This window comes from Tachypleus tridentatus, chromosome 1 (assembly GCF_004210375.1).
Source record: "Tachypleus tridentatus isolate NWPU-2018 chromosome 1, ASM421037v1, whole genome shotgun sequence".
Lineage (NCBI taxonomy): Eukaryota > Metazoa > Arthropoda > Merostomata > Xiphosura > Limulidae > Tachypleus > Tachypleus tridentatus.
The window spans coordinates 73,179,465-73,198,703 of NC_134825.1; the positions used below are offsets into that span (position 1 = coordinate 73,179,465).

The 19,239-nt window shown below is 33.4% G+C and overlaps 1 protein-coding gene across 15 annotated transcripts; it reads right to left on the reverse strand.

Moving 5' to 3' along the window:
* Positions 1-1,692: 1,692 nt before the first annotated feature.
* On the reverse strand, positions 1,693-18,468 carry LOC143252278 (uncharacterized). Of its 15 annotated transcripts, none has more exons than XM_076504245.1 (5): positions 18,223-18,465; positions 17,783-17,974; positions 17,283-17,368; positions 13,807-13,869; positions 1,693-3,445 (listed from the first exon to the last, which is right to left on the reverse strand). In XM_076504245.1, exon 5 carries the CDS (start codon positions 3,358-3,360, stop codon positions 2,017-2,019), a length of 1,344 nt encoding a protein of 447 aa, XP_076360360.1. In that variant the 5' UTR covers positions 3,361-3,445; positions 13,807-13,869; positions 17,283-17,368; positions 17,783-17,974; positions 18,223-18,465; the 3' UTR covers positions 1,693-2,016. The 15 variants fall into 15 exon arrangements, with proteins under 15 accessions (XP_076360360.1, XP_076360288.1, XP_076360390.1 ...); XM_076504173.1 differs by having other exon boundaries at positions 17,283-17,403; XM_076504275.1 differs by lacking the exon at positions 17,783-17,974 and adding an exon at positions 17,541-17,682 and having other exon boundaries at positions 18,223-18,430.
* Positions 18,469-19,239: the final 771 nt, after the last annotated feature.

The following is a 19,239-nucleotide window of genomic DNA, read 5'->3' on the forward strand; positions in this document are numbered from 1 at the left end:
GGAATTACATTTACAGGGCAAATGGCCTTTTGTCATAAATTCTCTTAAATATTTGTTATTATTCATTTAATTTAGATTTTATTAAATCCTTTGTACAAATATTTCTGGAGATGGAGCATTGATTAAAGTAAATGGGCTATTTATTTGGCTTTCAAGGTCATTTCTAGACTTTATAAATAACAATGGGCAAATACAAGTCACAGTTCTAAGTACTGTTTGAGCCCCAGAACACATTAAAAACTGCTACATTCAGTTAGTAAAAATCTGATATAACATGCTACTGTTAATCACATTTGCACTGTAGCTTATCTAGACAATCAGAGATGCCAACTATTTCAAATGACTAAGCATAATGATTGTAGACAGAGCCCGTATAGATATCGTACAACCACTAGATACAGTTTTGAGTCATCCATGTCTGTGGATCCACCTGTTGCTAAACTGTAAACACTGTTAGTAAGTATGTTTTAAATCATTTTGTCATCTTCACAACCCAACATTTGTACAATGGCTGTAGTTTTGGTTGTAGCACAGCCATATTTTTTTGCTATATCAGAGTCTAGGAACATTTTTCTGAATATATGTCCTGCATGATCAGCTACAGCTAGGGGTAAATTATGAGCAATGAAAAATTGCATAAACATCACTTCTGCATTTATGGTTTCATAGTCTGAATTCTTACTTACAAATGTCATTATCTGCATTGCTTTTGTCTTTGCCTCAGCCTTTTGTTGGCGAGATGCTGATTTTGTATGTCTAGAACAATCGTTTATCCCGTCATGCACCACAAAAAAATCAATGTGACAAAGTGTACAAAACGCATAACTGTCACTGACTTTTGATGCAATGACCAGATATTTTGCACCATACCCTTTCAAATTTTTTAATTCACAGTTTTAGTCCTTTTAGATTTGCCAGAAACAAGACAATCTGGTGAACGAGGCCTCTTTTTTTCCATCTTGTGAATGATCGCATTAGTGTTTCTATGCTGCTTAGAAAACAAGAAATACCCATCTACGAGAGCACTGATTGGCTGACAAGCATTGATGACGTAACTATGGATTCCCCCACGTACCCAATATGGAGAAGCACTGCACTCAAACTATTGGCAGACATCAGAGATACAAATATTTTTTATTATTTCAAGCACAAAAATGATTATTGCAAGTAACCATTTGGACTATGTCTTATTTATTATCAGAATTTATTTGTATCTCACTAGAAATTTTCTTTTCACCCCTTTCAAGCCCTGTGAGAACAATTTATCACTTTATTGTATAGGCCTATATAATAATTTGGGAGTTGCAACAAGTCGTAATATTTGTCTGTACAAGCGTATAGTTGTAATGTATACACCAAACTCGTAATGGTTGGCATCTCTGCATAATAAATTTAGGCTAAAATGTTTTACTTTTGATATGAAATATGTACTTTAAATATTTCTTTCCTATAGGTTACAATTGCAGTCTTTCAATGTTTTGCAGACACTCTACCAGATCTTCAGTATATAATGAGAATATTAACTTCAGATAAACTGTATAATTAACAAAAGACATCTGAAAAGATTTGATAACAAAATAACTGGATTCAGACTCAAACTATGGCACAACTGAGTGCCTCACTGATTCTGAAGAGACTTGTGCATACTTGACGATTTTCATACACAAGTTTCAAAAACAAGTACATGCAAAGTATATTGCTCCAGCAAATTTATTTACAATGATTTGTCTCCATTACAATACATTGCTATTTCATTTTTAACATAATTGTTTACAAAGTAGTATACGGTCTTCTTTCCACACATACACAATATACAAAAATACCTTGGTAATTAATACAACAAACATCTAGCAACTGTCCCATGTAACATGCTGATACCACAGGCATCACTAAACAGATGAAGTCAGCTTGGTAATCAACAATCCTAAACAGAACCTTAAACTAATCTATGATTCATATAAACTAACAGACTTGAATTACATTATACACAAAATATTATTAAAGACAAGTTGGCAACTACATAAAAATGGAACTGGTACAGCTACTTTTTTTGTTAGTCTCTACTTCCTCATTGCTCAAATGATGATTTAAAGCAGCTAGAGCTTGTGATGTAATATTGCTGTCTTCTAACCATCCACGAATAACGCTTTCATCATCCTCCTCACATAAATTTGCATTCTCCGATTCAATTTCAAGCTGGACAAGGTGAACCACTTGAGGAACTGGACTTTCTGAAGGACTGTTCAGTGATATATTTTCCAAACTCAAATGTGGGGTCACAACTTGGGTCAATGCTGTTAATCCTCTTGTAGCCAATTCTGAATCTTGGTACCACTGTCGTATTCTATTATCCTGCTGCAAGTTGGGCACTTCAACAAGTAGACCTTCTTGCGGAAGATAAACCATGACATTACTGGAATTGGAGGCTTGTGCACCCGCTGATGTAACTGATGACTGCTCAATCTGATTGGATTGAGGATCTTTAGCTAAAACAACATTGCTGATAGGAACTGAAATCACTTGACTGAGAGACAAAGTGGAAGATATATTCCCAGACACATAAACTTGCTGTGCTTGATTTGCAGAGTTTTTACTGACTGCAACAAACATGGGTTGAACACTGGCATGAAGTTCTTGACCATTTTGAACTTCATTTACTGGGAGTAGAAGGGTATGTACTTGTCTAACTGTTCCAGAGGAGCTGGATGATGGCAACAGGACAGTCTGAATTTGCATTTCTGACTCATCAGTTGTACTGTCCATCCTTTCAATTAATGAACTTGTAGATTCTTGGGATCCTAATGCAATCATTTCACGCTGATGTTCAGCCATTTCTACCAAACGAGAGTTTTCAACAATGCTTGTGCCTGCTGGGAGGACAACAGTTTCTATCTTTTGTGAAGGTTTAGAAATAGCATCTGTTGATGAAATACTTGAATTCTGCATTTGTCTACCCTGTTCTTCAGAATGTGATTCTGTGAATATGGCTGTCTGAACATTCTTTTGGCTACTCAGAAGATTACTGCTACTTGAAAGAAACAGAGCCTGCCCTTGGGTATTACAGTTTACTACTGGCACTAAGGCTTGCATATTATTTGGAGACAGGATTTGAAAATTTTCTCCAGAAACTAACTGCCCTTGTACAGGAAAAGTCATGAGTGTTGTACCCTGTGCTGGATCAGAATTGTTTATTGGCAACAACAATGTCTGCACCTGATCTGAACTGTTTGAAGTTGGATTAGTTGCTGGCAGAGTAATCAATGTTTGCGTTTGTCCTAAGGCATTATAAGAAGTACCAGCATGCTGAAGGACCAATGGCACTTGGCTAAGATTTAATGTTACAACACCAGGTGCTGCCATATCTGACACTGCTGTTCACACTGACTGTGTAGTACCACCGTGTTGCTTTTTATTTATTTATAATCACAGCAAATACACTGGTAACCTGTAGGTTAAAGATGAAAAATAATTACTGGGATGATTTTATTATTTTTTTAATAGCATGGTATAGGAATGTTCTTAGTATGTTCTTCATATAATACAATTGGCTTAGCAATGAGAGGAAATACTTGTTAGAGCAATTATATGAAAATACTTTTATCAGAAAACTAGGATTTCAAAAATACAGTTGCTATATTTAAGAGATCCTCCAATCACATCTTCTCCATATCTACAGTTGTGTGAATCCACTGTATACACAACTAAATATATAGCCAGACAAAAAAAAGGGGTACATGTTTGTATATAGATAAAGTCATTACAAAACACAAGTCAGATAAGGTTGCTTGATATTCACTAACAATTTTCAGTTTTAGGTTTAAGTATAGTAAAGCATTTGGTCCATACTGAATGCACAAACATGCTGAATATAAACAATTTTAAGGATAGTATGTAAAAGATGGTTCAGTTGCAAAGATAACAGATTATAAACTACAGTAATTGGGTTTTGAAAAATTAGAAATTCAGATAATGACAATGCCAGAGACAAAATGAGAAGACCGAAACCTGTCAAGATGTCTGGTCCAACGACAGCAATAGCATACATACTAAAATGTTAAAATAAGTATTTGCAACATAATTTAAAATATTTACATTTTTCCCTGCAAGTTTTATTAAATCTTATCAGTTATAACAACTTCAGTTTTTGCACAAATTTCAAAATTATGAAAATCATTTTACATCATAATGAGTCAATTTAGGGTTAACCTAAATCTCCTATACTGTCCTAACTTCTTGACACATTGAGATTACACAAATATCATGAACAATAGTTCAATGCATTCTAATCACTGTACAGTTTTATTTCTGATGCACCAATTTTTAGCATTAAGTTCTCATTATTTGTTCATTAGGAATACACAGTAAAAACCTTAAGTAACAAATCCTCCTTAATAGCGTACAAAGAAATGTTTTGCCTCATTCCAATGGTTATAAAAATGACAATGAGCAGAATATTTTAAATAGTTAACAATTTAAAAAAAATGATAGAAATAAATGTTGCTATCGACCACATTTTAAAAAAATTTCTTAAAACTAGGCTTCCGCTAGCCATTAGCCATATCGCCATTGGCAAAAAGAAACAGCCTGTGGCTAAAAAAAAACTAGTGTTGGTTTTGCCACAGTGGTGAAAGATAATTTTTCAGTCTTGGATGGTTTTCCTTTATTTATTCTGCTCAAGTTTCGGTCTTGAACAGCTTTCGTGGTTTTTATCACCATCCACGCCATTAATGATGACAAATGACCAGAAGCGCTCCCCAGCAAGTTGAAGAAACAAAAAACATCTTTAAAAACTACCACTGACTAATTATATTTTCTTTATATATGCATTTTTAGGATTTCAGGGATATAACAACTAACAAGTTAAATGTTTAAAAAAATATATTACTCAGCTGTGCTAAATTTCTTTTATTTTCATTTCTTATACTACATGTTTGATTCTGCCCATGGTACAGAAACAATGATCAGAGAAAACCTGACTTTCGTCATACCAACATATGGTCTGTATCAAAGTGGAAATCCCAAGTTTCAATTAACATATGTTTAAATTAAAATCATGACAACTCCTAGATCAGATAAAAAGGTGTCTAAACAGTTAGATATACAAAGTTTATTTTCAAAAGAAGGTCAAAGCAACAACATCAACTGATGATGGAAAATCCACTTCCAAAAGAAAAGACAGCTCTTAAGAAACTGAAGCTTGCAGCAGTGATCAGATTGTCGATGTGAAAAAAACCCTCCGATTTTCACAGAGTTGTTAAAGAAACTTGGCTTTCACAGTTTCCTTGGTTGGAACATATTTCCCAACCAAATACATTTCATTGCAAGTTATGCAGGGACAACCAAACATTTATGCTACCACTGGGAAAACTGCTACTAAGCCTAAAAAAGACGACTTGGTGAAGCATGCACGGTCAGATCTTTGCAGTGCAGTAGCATCACAAGTTTTGAAGGACATGTCAACTGCTGCTGTGAATGTGTATGTGGGGTGTAAAGGTGGCATTCAGGCTCAGATGGTCACATTACTTGTACAAGAAAAGGAAGCCATCCCAACTGTGAAGTTTCATTCCCTCCTTTCACAACAAGTATTTAATGTAAGAATATTCTTCATTCTAGTGATAATAAGATACTTTGTTTTCTACACTATTTTCTTAAAACAAAAGACAATTTGACAATTTTCTAAAAGTGAAACATTTTGAAAATATCTATCAAAAATTAAGTAACTAGCCATCTCTTCCAAATATCTTTGCTTATTACTTTAATTGGTGGTCTTATTTCAAAACACAAGTTCTTATATATTTTTAACAGAGAGTGACCTCTCTAATGAAACTACAGACTCAGTCACAAAGTGGAACAGAGCTTCATATACACCCACAGCCAGTCTCTGGATGATGTGTACAGTGCCCTAAGTCATGTAGTTCAGGATGAAATGCAGGCAGACTTTCCCATTTTTTGCTCTTGAAGCAGATGAAGAAACTGATGCAGGAAACACCTCTATACTGATAATTTATATCAAGCATCTTTCATCATTAGGTGAGGTTACAAGTCGATTCCTTACTGTGCATGAGCTGACCAACACTGGGACTAATTCTATCTACAACACAATGCACTCAGTCATGTTAGATTGAGGATTATTTGATGTTGGCTTGGCTGGACTTGCAAATGATGGTGCAAATGTCATGGTGGGAATAAAAACAGGTGTTGCTACAAAATTTAAGGAGGAATGCCCCTGGATAATAACAAGTCATTGTTTGGCACAGAGATTACAGTTGGCAGCTGAAAAGGCAGCAAACCAGGTGCCATACCTTGTGAAGTACATTTCAGTTTTGAACCAGTTTGCAAAAAGCCTGAAATATTCTCCCAAGTTGTGAAAGGTTCTGGAAGAGAGCAAAGCATTGCATGGAGAGAAAAGCAACAAAATCAAGCGTTATTCACACGATGGCTCTCTTTTAATGATTCCGTCCAAGCACTAGTCAATTGTATTGCATCTGTGATAAGCTGCCTGCAGGTCGTAGCAATGGAATGTGGTACTCCAGGTTGAGCCTTACTACATGGTCTAGTCCATCAAATGCCATGTTACAGCTTTATCATGATGACATTTTTTGGCTGATGCTGTTGGCATTCTTGGACTTTTGTCAAGATCTCAACAGAGAGCTGATTTGTCTTATGATCAGGTTAAAGCAATTAATGATGGGTCAATTCTGTCAATTCAGTTGCTGGTACACATCCATGGTCCTTACACACACACTGCACTGAAGGAACTCCCACAAGCTCCTGATGCCAGTGGTTGCACTTCTTACAGAGGCCATGACAAAGATATTGATAAACAACATGAAAAGTATATCATCAGCTGCTGTGTCATTTGTTAAAGAGGTGGTCACAAGACTACAAGTAGCATTCCCAGACACTAACATCATATCTTTTTTTTTTCAATATTTAGCCCATATCACAGCAGAGCAGTATCTGATGAGGATGATCTGAAGAAACTAATCCAGCACTTCTCTCCTTTTGTCAATGAGGATGAGGCACTGACTGAATGGCTGCTACTAAGGAACACAATAGAACAGGATGCTCACAAAAACAGAAACATGAAGAGCTTCTACAAGGAATACATCCACCAGACCTGTCAAACTTTTCCAAATCTGTCTCAGCTTGCAGCAATTGGATTAATAATTCCAGTTACATATGTTGACTATGAGCAGGGAATTAGCAGGTACAACAGCATCAAAACAGATGCCAGCAGCAGTCTGTCTGTGGCCAAGACAGAAATGTTACTGAACTTATCTATGGAGTCCAAACCTTTAGATCATTTTAACTTTGACTCTGCATTCTGATACTAAGTCACTCACAAAGACAGACGTGGGTACCATTCCCTGTTGAAGAAATGTGCTTTGGAACCTCAGGTGTCAACTTCTACCACATCTGTTGAGAATGATTTGGCTGAAGAGCTGCCATTGGATTTACCTACTTACTAGTCATGCTACCATATTCTAGTTTTAAGTCTCTTTTTTGTTTCTGTGTTATTTTGAGAAATGTATCTATTTTCCTCTATCATGTTTATTTTGTTATTTTGTTTTTTTTTTTTGGCAGGAAAGATTGCTGGGGAAAAAAAAATAGTACAAAACTTAATGTCTTGTAGATTTTCACATAATTACAACTATTTTTTACTGGATGGAATTGATGCATATTATAAGTCACACACCACATAGTTTTTGGTGACATAAAATTGTGGCTAAACAACTGTCACTGTGGCTAAAAGAAAATTACTTTGTTTAGCCACAGTGGCTAAGAGAGTTATTATTCTAGTGGAAGCCCAGTAAAATTTCAGTAAAACTGATGCAATATTTCTGCCATCCTGGTAATTAGTTATCCACACCTAAAGCATAGTTATAAATGCATTTTGCTTCTATGTATTGAAAGACAAAGGGTTACCACAATGTAAACAAATGCATGGTTAGAAAGATAACAGTTTATAATTCTTATTCTTCAGCAGTTAATACCCTTAGCTTAACATCAGTCAACTGAATAGTGCAGATATAATTATAAAAATAAACTGGCTTTAACATTAATAACACAGCTGCTATGTTTTGTTTCTCATAATATTGTAATATTAAGCTTTTAGTTAGCCAATTTAATTTACGTAGCCATAATTTCATATAAAACAATGGCTCAAGGCATCTACTAAAATGAATTCAACCTACACATGTACCATGTACACTTGTTGAACTTTTAGTGTACATTTTGCTACATTATATACATTGGATTTTTATACACATTTTTCTTAATTTATGAAATTTTTTCAAACTAATTTCAAGAAGCAGGTTAAAAACTCCTCCATATTTTAAACTATTCAATTAATAGTTACAAAAAGTGCTGTGGCAACGAACTACACAGGATAATCGATACTACGCAACATTTATGCCACTTGGAAGCACATTCATATTTGAATGACATTATGAGCAGAAAATCTTTCCACAAATGCTCTAAAACCATCAAATCCAGAACAAACTTTACCAGAATAATTCATTCAAAGTACTCTACAACTTTACAAATTTTTCTTATGAAAAATAAATGACAGACTTACAAGAACATAAAGTAAACAGGAAAACTGCAAAAAGGTTTAAGCAATGAGAAATTACAAAAATTTCTTAATACAAAATACCAAATTTGATTTGAGGGGTTTTCTGTTTACATAATCTAAAGGATGATACTACTAAAACTTCAGGAAATTTCAATACAAACACTGGAGGAAAGGAACACAAAGGAGTCCACCTCTCCACTGATGAACCTATCAGATTCTCAACCTAATCAATTAGAATTCTTTACAAGTAGAACTTTGTTATTATGGGAAAAAAAATAGTGTACAAAAAACTTTGGAATCTTTATCTACATTAAAGATCCTTTTCATTTTTTGTAAATTCTTGAATTTTATAGAGAAGAGATCTTTAACTACTATCTATCTTTCACAAGTTTCTTAAGACTGAATGAATGTCAATCTGATACTTTATGTTAAACAGAAGATGTGAAAAACCCAAATAATTACAAACCCATCAGTTTGGCTCCCAGTGTTTTCAAAGTGTTACAATCTGTATGTATAGTCAGTAATCATCCTAATAAGCAAACATACTCACATTCATTAAACAACATTTTAGATAGTTTTGGAATACATTTTCTTACCAATATAGCTTTAGTTAATACAGTATATACTTTATCAAATGAAGTTTTCGTACTATTTAACTTTCAATTTTATAATGAGAGTTTAAGTGACAATTTTATAAAACTTAGCTTGGTGATGGACATTAAGAGCAGTATCAGACAATCTTACAGGGGAATGTAACTGACAAGGTCCCTCACCAACCTATTTGAGTCAAGTCAATGATCCATCAAAAACCATTGCAAAATCCAAATTTCTTCATCAGTGCAACATAAGAGAATCAACAGAAGCATGCTCAGTAATGTAATAGGATTTGAACTCTACCCAAATGGAAGTATCTATATAAATTAAATTTTGCACTCTACTTCTGTTAGAGTGCCCCAAGATTGATGAGCTTGGCTTGTTAAAATTAATCAGGCATTTCCTGTACGTTTTGTTCATTTATTAGTCATCATGTTTTTGCAGACATTGCTATCTCCATGGAAAACAAAATGAAGTATCTGAGGGTAAGCTTTGACAGAAAACTTGACTTCACCAGCCATGTTAACACTATACAATACCTGCTTACACTCTACCTAGGTCTAAGTCGCTTCATCCTGTATTATTCACTACCAATGATCAAGCAGTATGTGTGCTATGCAACTAGATTGAAAAAGTACAATCACTTGTTTAAGAATGAGCATGGAATGTACTTTAACAACTGTCATAAATAATCTATGATGCCACAAAAAGCCCAAGTAACATTACAGAGCACTAACAGGACTTAAAGAAAAAAAAACTTCTTAACCGTGGTCATGCACTCCCATCATCAAGCTACTGCTATTTCAGACTTTCCAAGTCCACAATCACCTAGAAAATATCATCAAGCTAAAAAATGCTTAAAAATCACCCTCTAAAGACAGTCACAAGGGAACAGGTGCTATACAGCCACCAACAAATCAGGTAACTTATGGCACCACTGGGATCTGTGAAAATTTGCCTATATAGAAACTTATTGGCATACTAAAGCATCAAAAGCCTTTCAGCACTTATTCAAATACCATGGCAGATATTTTCCTATGTCAAAGAGAGTGAGAGATGGTTGGGCATACAAAATCTCAGAGAAACATTCAGTACAAGACTCATGGAACATTCAAGCCTTCCACAATCAGCATAAGGACAAAGCTGGAAGCCATAAATCAAAATCTTGTCAGGAATACCAAAAACAAGGAACTAATCAGAGACAGTGCCACCAACACAATATCTTCGAATGACTCATACAAAGTACTGCATAAAATTTAGAGTAGCTGCTCTCAGATGGATGGCAAATAGTAGAGCAACAGCACAGTAGGAACATCACTTGAATGTACTACCAAGTAATGCAGTGGTAAAACTATATGGAAATGGTGGCAAGTTCATAAAATAAGCTTTTATATCAAATTATGCAAAACTCCACTAGCAGAACACCTACCTACTCTATACTATTAAGATGAAGGTGGCAACAATGAATAGCCTTTAATATTCAGGAAGAATAAGACTGCTGTAAACAACTTTATAAAACTTAAATAATCTGTTTATGGATCTCTATTCAAGTGATGGAATTAAAAGACTGGAAACTTAGATTCAACAGTTAAGTCTACAAGTTACAAGATTTAAAAACTTTTAATACCATGACCCAGACTTTACCTCTGTGTTATCATAAGCTTTAAAAGTACATACCCCTATTCTATTACAATTTATCAAGCTTAATAATACCTAAGCTGAATTTGTATCTAAAAGAACACAAAACCTAAGACTAAAGACTCAACTTAGCAGCACAGAGGTTTGTCTGGAAAAGAGTGACAATGCAATTACATTTGACAATAGTTAAGAAAAATCAATGAGGTGTCATTCTGCACATCTGATTGGTTATTCACATGTCATATATAGAAGTTAGTGTAAATAAGGGATATTTTCCAAAAATGGAGAAGGTGAGCAGGGCCCACTGTGTTTGATTCATTAAATACATATAGTGATAACTCTGCAAACAGAAAAGATAAAAGGTTTTTATTTTATAGTCTAGCTTGTCAATATCATTAAGTAGAGTTCCTAATTTGTACAACACTAGAATTGCATTTTGACATCATAAACACCTAATATGAACCAATGTTACATTCAACATACCATGTGACATGTAATACACAAAAATCTTTGTTTAAATGTTTAATATGTACTTAAGAAATTAAATGGTGTACAATATGAACATGTGAATTGCAATCACAATTTGATACCAAAAATTTGTTTTTGAATTTTTGTGCAATGCTACATGAGAGTTATCTGCATTAGCTCTTCCTAATTCAGCAGTGCAAGACTAAAGGGAAGGCAGCATGCCATCACCAACCACTGCCAACTCTTGGGCTAATCTTACCAATGACCAGTGGGATTGACCATCACATTATTATGCCACCACAACTGAAAGGATAAGAATGTTTGGTTTGACTGGGACTTGAACCTGCAACCCTCAGATTATGAGTTGAACACCCTAACCACTGATTATACTGGGCCTGATACCAAACTTAAGGATATAAATTCATAATATATTGAAAAACTTTTGAATGCAAGTTAACAAAAGCAATTACATGGACTTTGACCCATCAGAATAGAGTTAAGTATACACATCATAAGGTACTTTTGACACAAATATTTTTCCTTTTCTATTTTATATGTATGCTAAAACCAAGATAAAGTGGCTTGCAAAAGTATTCATCCCCTGCCACTAATTTTGATGAAATACAAATAATATAAACAAGACTGACTGCATCACTCCAGAATATTCACCTTCTTTTGAAACCACTCCAGTGTGGCTTTGGCCTTGTGCTTCAGGATTTTGTTCTGCTGAAATATGAATTTTCAACCCAGCTTTAAGATTCTTGACTGACTCAAGCAGGTTTTCCTCTAAGATTCTCCTGTAATTTGCACTATCCATCTTCCCCTCAATCCTGACAAGCTTCCCAGTCCTTACTGATAAGAAGTATCCCCATAACATGATGTTGTCACCACCATACTGACAATTGGGATAGTACTGACAGGATGGTATGCTGTGCTGAGCTTCCATCAAAAAATTGTCTGACTGCAAAACCTTCTGCTAGATGTCTGCAAAATTATGTACATGCATCATCACAAACTCCATACGAGATTTAAGAGGATTCATTATTAGTAATGGTTTCTTTCATACCACTCACTCCTAGAAGGCAACTTTGTGTAGTTGGACCAAAACAGTGTTGATGAATGAACACTGACTCCCATATTAGACATTGAACTTTTCATATTTTCAAAGTTACTGTTGACTTCATAATGGCATCCTTTACCACTCTCCTACTTGCCTGGTGCTTACCTTGGAAGGATTGCCTGAACTTCTTAATGATGGACTTCACTGTACTCAGAGAGGGTAATCAGCAATTTTGAAACGTCCTTGCAAATTTCTCCTGATCTGGGATTCTCTACTACTTTATCTCGGAGTTGTTTAGAAAGCTCCTTGGTCTTCATGGTTGGTTTGTTGTATCACTATGAGTTGTGGTTTAAACAGATACATTTACTCTGAAGTCAAGCTAAACCACTTTGATTACACACAGACAGACCATTACACTTATTTTGTGATATTTCAATCTAATATTTTGCACCTGAACTGATTCAGGATTGTCATAGCAAAGGGGTTGAATACTTAAACAATTGAGAATATTTTAATTTTCTTTAAAAATCTAACTTAATAGAAGTTTTATGTTTAGTTTTCTTAGTTTGGAATAGATTGTGTAAATTCTAAATAAAAGTCCCATTTAAAGTTTCATGACTGCAAGCTTAGATAGCAACAAACTGTGGAAACCTTGCAGGGATGAGAATAGTTTTACAAGACTAATTTTAGTAATGTTCTCCAAGGTCCACTAAGACTTTATGCATATAATAACTGTAAACATTGTGTGTATATATATTTTTAGATATAATATTCAAATAGCTCTAGACAAATGTGTGTATTAATCCAAAGTTTGCATAAAAACATTTTTATGGTACATTCACATTTATTTGCAAGTATCCTTTGTTTATTCAAATGTTGTTACAGGATATTGTTAAATAACTCTGCATTACAGTATTAGAACACAAATGGAGAAATAATTTTGTTTAGAATGGCACAACTTCTTAAACACTGATAAATTTTGAACTATAGATACATTACATTGAGTAAGCTATATTTTGCCAACAGAAAAACAGTTAGATCTCAACTTCTAAACATATGCATACCCCAGACCTAGCAGTCTCAAAAATCACTTGATATTTGTCATTGAAAAACTCCTGTAATCTGTGTGCTAGAACACATGAACACTTTCTTAATATCAGCACATTATAGGTATAATGATAATATTACATTTACTTCATGTGTTGTATCCAAATGCAATACATTATGAAAGTTTTATTAATCATAGAAGAATATACTTAGCTTCTCACATTGGTACAGAAAAATATTTTATAATTAAATAAGGATACATTACTAAACATACAATTTGTTCACAGTGAAAACACCTACACTGCACATTCTCATGAACAAGGAAAAATTTCATGATAAATTAGACCACAAACAGAAACATATCAAAATATCAAATATAAACCTAAAAATATGTTCTAGATTTTTTTTTTTTTTAACTTACTTGATTGAATGTTAACTTCAAATCCACTGTTGTGTTTGAGTTGTTTTGATTCTATTGATTTTGCTACATATGAAAATAAGGAATAATGATATTTTGGTTATAGCTTCAAAAAAGAAATTTTGAAAGGATGCAACAAAAATTATCTACCTTAAGGGTACAGAAAATGTTAGGATGGAAGTTGAACCTGCAAAGAATGATACAGAAAAGATAATATTTGATGGTTAAGTGACTAGGTTATTAAAATCTGCTTTTTCTTCAATTTTAACAAATAAAGATTTAAACAATATTCCTTATTTTAAATGTTGCTAGATGAAAACAAGATGATCATATCACAAGATTATGTTAATTATAAGCTTAAGATAGCATTGAGCAGTTCATAAAAAAAAATAAACATATTGGGCCAGATAATATTTTCACATGGGTTTTAGGATATGGCAAAACTGTGTGAGTCACTTGCTACTATTTTTGGCAAATCCTTCCATACTGGACCAGTGCCAGGAGATAGTAAGTTGGCTAATACTACCCCTGTTTTCAAAAGAAATGATAACAGTTGACACTGTAATTACAAACTCTTAGCTTTAATTTAGTAATAAACATTTTTGAAAGTTGATAAAAATGCTTTAAAATTTTGTTGGATAAATAACATGGTTCCACCAGAGAGGTAATTTTGCCCTATTAATATGTTTTGTCATCTTTGAAGAGCCTACCACTTACACAGATGAGTGTAAAAGTGAAGATTTGGTATCTGGATTCTCAAACAGCTTTCAACTAGGTGCCACATAAAAATTGTTAATATATTTTCTGCAGGTGTGGTGAATAAGTTGGCTCTTTATACAGAAAAGTGATTGGATGGAAAAAAGCAGGAAGTTGTTATAAATGATGTTCAGTCAAACTTGATTAATTCACAAACAAATTAGAACACTTGCTCTTTTGACTTACATTAGTAGTACAACTTAAGGACTGGTGAATAAAGTATTAAGTCAACAGATGATGTTGCTTATTGTGAGAAGGATGCTTTACAAAATAATTTGGATTAATTGGCAATTTGTACACATAAATAAGATGACTTAATTACAATAAATACAAGGTGATGCATGTACAATATCAATTTGAAGTATTTTTGAAAGGGATAACCTCAACAGTATCAAAGAAAAGGATCTTGGTGTTTTAGTTGATTCCAGTAAATCATTCAAGTAATGTGCTGTTGTTGTGGCAGTGTAAATATAATTTTACATTGTATCTACAATAATTCTGAATACAAGTCCAAAGAGGTAGTAATTTAATTGTATAGGTCTCCAGTTTTTGCAAAGCTTGAGTGTCTCACCTTACAAAGGACACTGAATTATTGGAGAGTTCAGAGGAGAGCTACTGGTATGATACTCAAGACAGATAGTTTGCCACACAAGAACAGGTTAAGATACCTGAAACTTTTCTTTTGAAAAAAGATGAACTCCAGATCTGATTTAGTTAAGACTGTTAAAATAAGTGTTCATGCATTATCATTCTTCTTACTCAACTATAATAGTAGAACTAAACGACACAAACATGAATTCTGACAGTGCAAGAATTAACTCAGCTAAAACTTGATTTTCTTATAAATTGGTTAGTCTTTTGGTGTGGTAGAAGCACTAAATTCAAGGGAGTTATAACTTACCTCGACCAACAATACCCTTGGTATTCTTATATATGTTGCACACATGCACAATTAAAATAATAAGAAAAAACAAACAAGTTTAATAATGTTTTTTCATCGTAATTTCTAAGTATCTTTTCACCAAAACAAAACAGTAATGCTTTGGTAAATTTGTATACCTATAATTAATTGTGTAAATGTCATTGACTGACAACATACACTATCCATCATTTGTAAAATAAAATTAAACATGCAGTACATTTGGAGAAAAAAAATAATTCAGAGTGCAATCCATTGCCATAAAGTGAGAAATGAAAACTGTTAGGTATATCAATTTGTTACATTAAATGAATGTGTCATCATGTTATTATTTCAAATCATACAGGGTGGCCCGTAAGTCCCTACCCATCCATATATCTTATGCATCCAGTGTATCTGTGTGCTGTCCCTCATTCTCGCTACATAATATTATGCGACACCATGTTCTGCGAGACATTTTCCTCAACATCGCGGGGGTTATTGTTCCAAATGGCACAGTAACAGCTGCCTTAAACTCATCATTAGTATTGTAACATTGTTTAGACACAATGTCCTTTATGTATCCCCAAAGAGAGTTATCATATGTTGTCAAGTCCAAACTTCTTGCAGGCCATTTCATGGGTGCCGGGGATGTTACAGAACCACGACCTATCCATGTCTGGAAAAGTGTCATTAAGATAATCTTGCACAGTGAGGACATAATGCGTAATTGAATATAACATAATAATATATGGATGGGTAGAGACTTACGGGTCATCCTGTAGTACCTGTATGATTTTCTATGTCTTTTTTGCATTTCACTGCCTCTTTGCTATTACCAGAACATGTAATTGGGATGTCATTAACCTAGCAAGAATGCATTGAAGTGATTCAGTTGTGTTAGTAATTCTTGAACAAGTTACTGGCCAGTTGCAACAAAACTGAGACATCCTTGCTTGTTTCATGTAAATTTTGGTTATTTCCCTGTCAAATTTCATGAAATTGGTTCTATGTCCAACTGCAAACATAGTGGGAGACCTTGAAATAATATTACAGGTAGGATATACAATATTCAAGATAATGTAAGATTCTTTAGAATCATTACATAGCATGTCAGCATTTTTTTTTTATGATTAAAAACACATGTAAAATTGTAATGCTTTTAGATATGTAATAAATTATAAAAAGAACTAGCAATTTAAAAAATAACCAGAATAGAATGCACTTTAATACATCTGTATTGCCTTCCCTTAAAACAAAATGGAGATATATTTTCAATTATAAAAATGATAATCTTATGCCATACCTCAATAGCTCAAAATAAAGTAGAATTGTAAAAGGAAAAAGACAAAAGCAACTTTAAAATCAATAAAAAGTTCTTACAAGTTCTAGTTAATATTTGTAACTTTAATGAATGCAATATATACATACATTCCTTTTGAAAAGAACTATACTACTTAAAATCAAAATTATTTATGAATATACCTCTTAAAAGATGCTCTCTTTTTCATAACTTATGGGCAATGTAAATTTAAGAAGCAAGATACTCTTAATACTCACCAGTTTCAAAAAAACAAAATAATATAATGCATACCATGTTATAAATGACAGCAATGCATAAGAATCACTCAAATGTTTGTTTTCATTAGTGGCTCAGTTTGTTAAAAAAAATACTAGAGATCAGAGTTTTATAAAATTGGTAAAAATATCTACTGTTAAGGTTAAACACATTTTCAACAAGACCTTGTATATACATATTTTGCTTTCCTGATTTAATAATGTTTAGCCATTTATTAATGCTAGAACCTGGTTGATATGAACTCACCTCATTATACACCATCTAAACAAGACAGCCAAGGTACATGGTTAGGCCAAGGTTATACTGCCATCTTCTAGTTACACACATACACACTGCCTGACCAACAAGACATGTGCTATATCAGATTCTTCAGTGTAATATGTAAATGAATATTATAAAATTTATATATTAATTATATTTAAAGTTATAATCCATAACAAAGAAAGTTGCATATGAGAAATTATATTATTAATTTAATTAATAACATATGAACAATAGATATACCTATTTAAACTGTCCTACACCAAAGGAATTTAGTACATTAAACTGTAGTTGTACAATTTCTAGGAATACATCCTAAGCAAAGCTGTATGTTAGTTAGTAGCTACTCATGCCAAGTGTAGCAGCAGTGTTACCTTCCTAAATTCTGTGATATAAAATTCATGAATTAGCTTGTTGGAAACTGTAATGGGGTAAGTTAATAAAAACGAAGAATTTCACTTGAATTCAGCGTCTCAATTTCTCACCTTTGGGAAAACTTTGTTAAACCAAACACGACATCATAACGCTTCCAAGATTAATATACCTTCATTAGTTAAAACAAAACTAAAGATAACTCATAAGGTTAATAATAACTATTCAAACAAAGTTTACTTCTCACTACAATCTTTTTGTGTGTGTGCACTTTTCTACCCAGGTTAAAAAATTCATCTGAAAACCTGCAAATATAATAATAATCAGCCTATCAGTTGAATCTTTAAAATCAAGCCTATAAATAATTATGACAAAATAAGCTAAGATTAGACGTTTCTGATACTGGCGTTAGGCTTAACTTACACTCCTGGATTTACACTTCGAAACCTAAGCCTAAATTTCAAAGTAAAGACAAATTAAAACTTAAAATAACGAGTTACTAAGTATTTCAGACTCAATTTACATTAAATGATTAATTACGTATGAAAGTGACCTTTCGGAAATTGTAAAGACTACTGCATATAACACCCCAAAAACACCTTCCGTACAAGTTGACCTTCACTATATATTATCACAATTATAACATACAACCTATATTCTCAGTTCTTAATCTTAAACTCATTAACCAATAAAAAAAGCACTAAGCACTCAACCACTTGCATCCGCACGAACTATTTTATTAATTTCACCAGCATTATATCACGTAATATTCTCTAACAATATGACGCATACTAAAAGCTTACGGCGTCCTCTACGAGTTCTTAAATAAGTTATATATTTTTATTCATACGCAGAATGTTTACATTTTTGATAAACTTTATAATACGCAAGAAAGTAAATTTTAAATGATTACTGATATCACATTTATTTTTCATAATGAAAACATTATGTTTTTAAATGAGTGCGACCACCAACCTCATTGACAAAAGTACCCTTAGTCATTAAATAAGATAATAATGACCAAGCTTTTTAAATTAATACCATAAACACGAATTGATGTGGAATATGAATTTTACAGTTTTTCTTACTCTTGTTTCAACTTTTATTTATCTTTTTCATTTCGAATCTATGTTTTGTGTGTGATAAGACTGTAAAATTTGGTTTGTTTGGGATTTCCCTCAAAGCTACAAGAAAGCTTTTTGCATTTGCCATCTCTAATTTATCATTGAAAGACTAGAGGGAACTCTTGGCCTTTTACTAACGAACAGTGTAAATGACTATTACTTTATAACATCCTACGGCTGAAAGGGCACAAGCATGTTTTGTGAGACGGGGAGTCTAATCCGCAACTCTCAAAGTGCGTTTCTGGCCACGCTAGAACAAAGAATGCAAAGATATATATGTAAAAACAGCTTTACCCATACCAGCCGTTTCTACATATATATTCTTCTCTACAAGTGGGTCATCTCGTCATCACGAAAGATTACAAAGAGTTTGTGTGTGTGTGTTTTCTTTTAACAAAGCCACATCGGGCTATCTGCTGAGCCCACCGAGAGGAATCAAACCCTGA

Excerpts from the sequence above, each read along its gene's own strand:
- LOC143252278 (XM_076504209.1), bottom strand. The coding sequence starts at position 3,360 with ATGGCAGCACCTGGTGTTGTAACATTAAATCTTAGCCAAGTGCCATTG.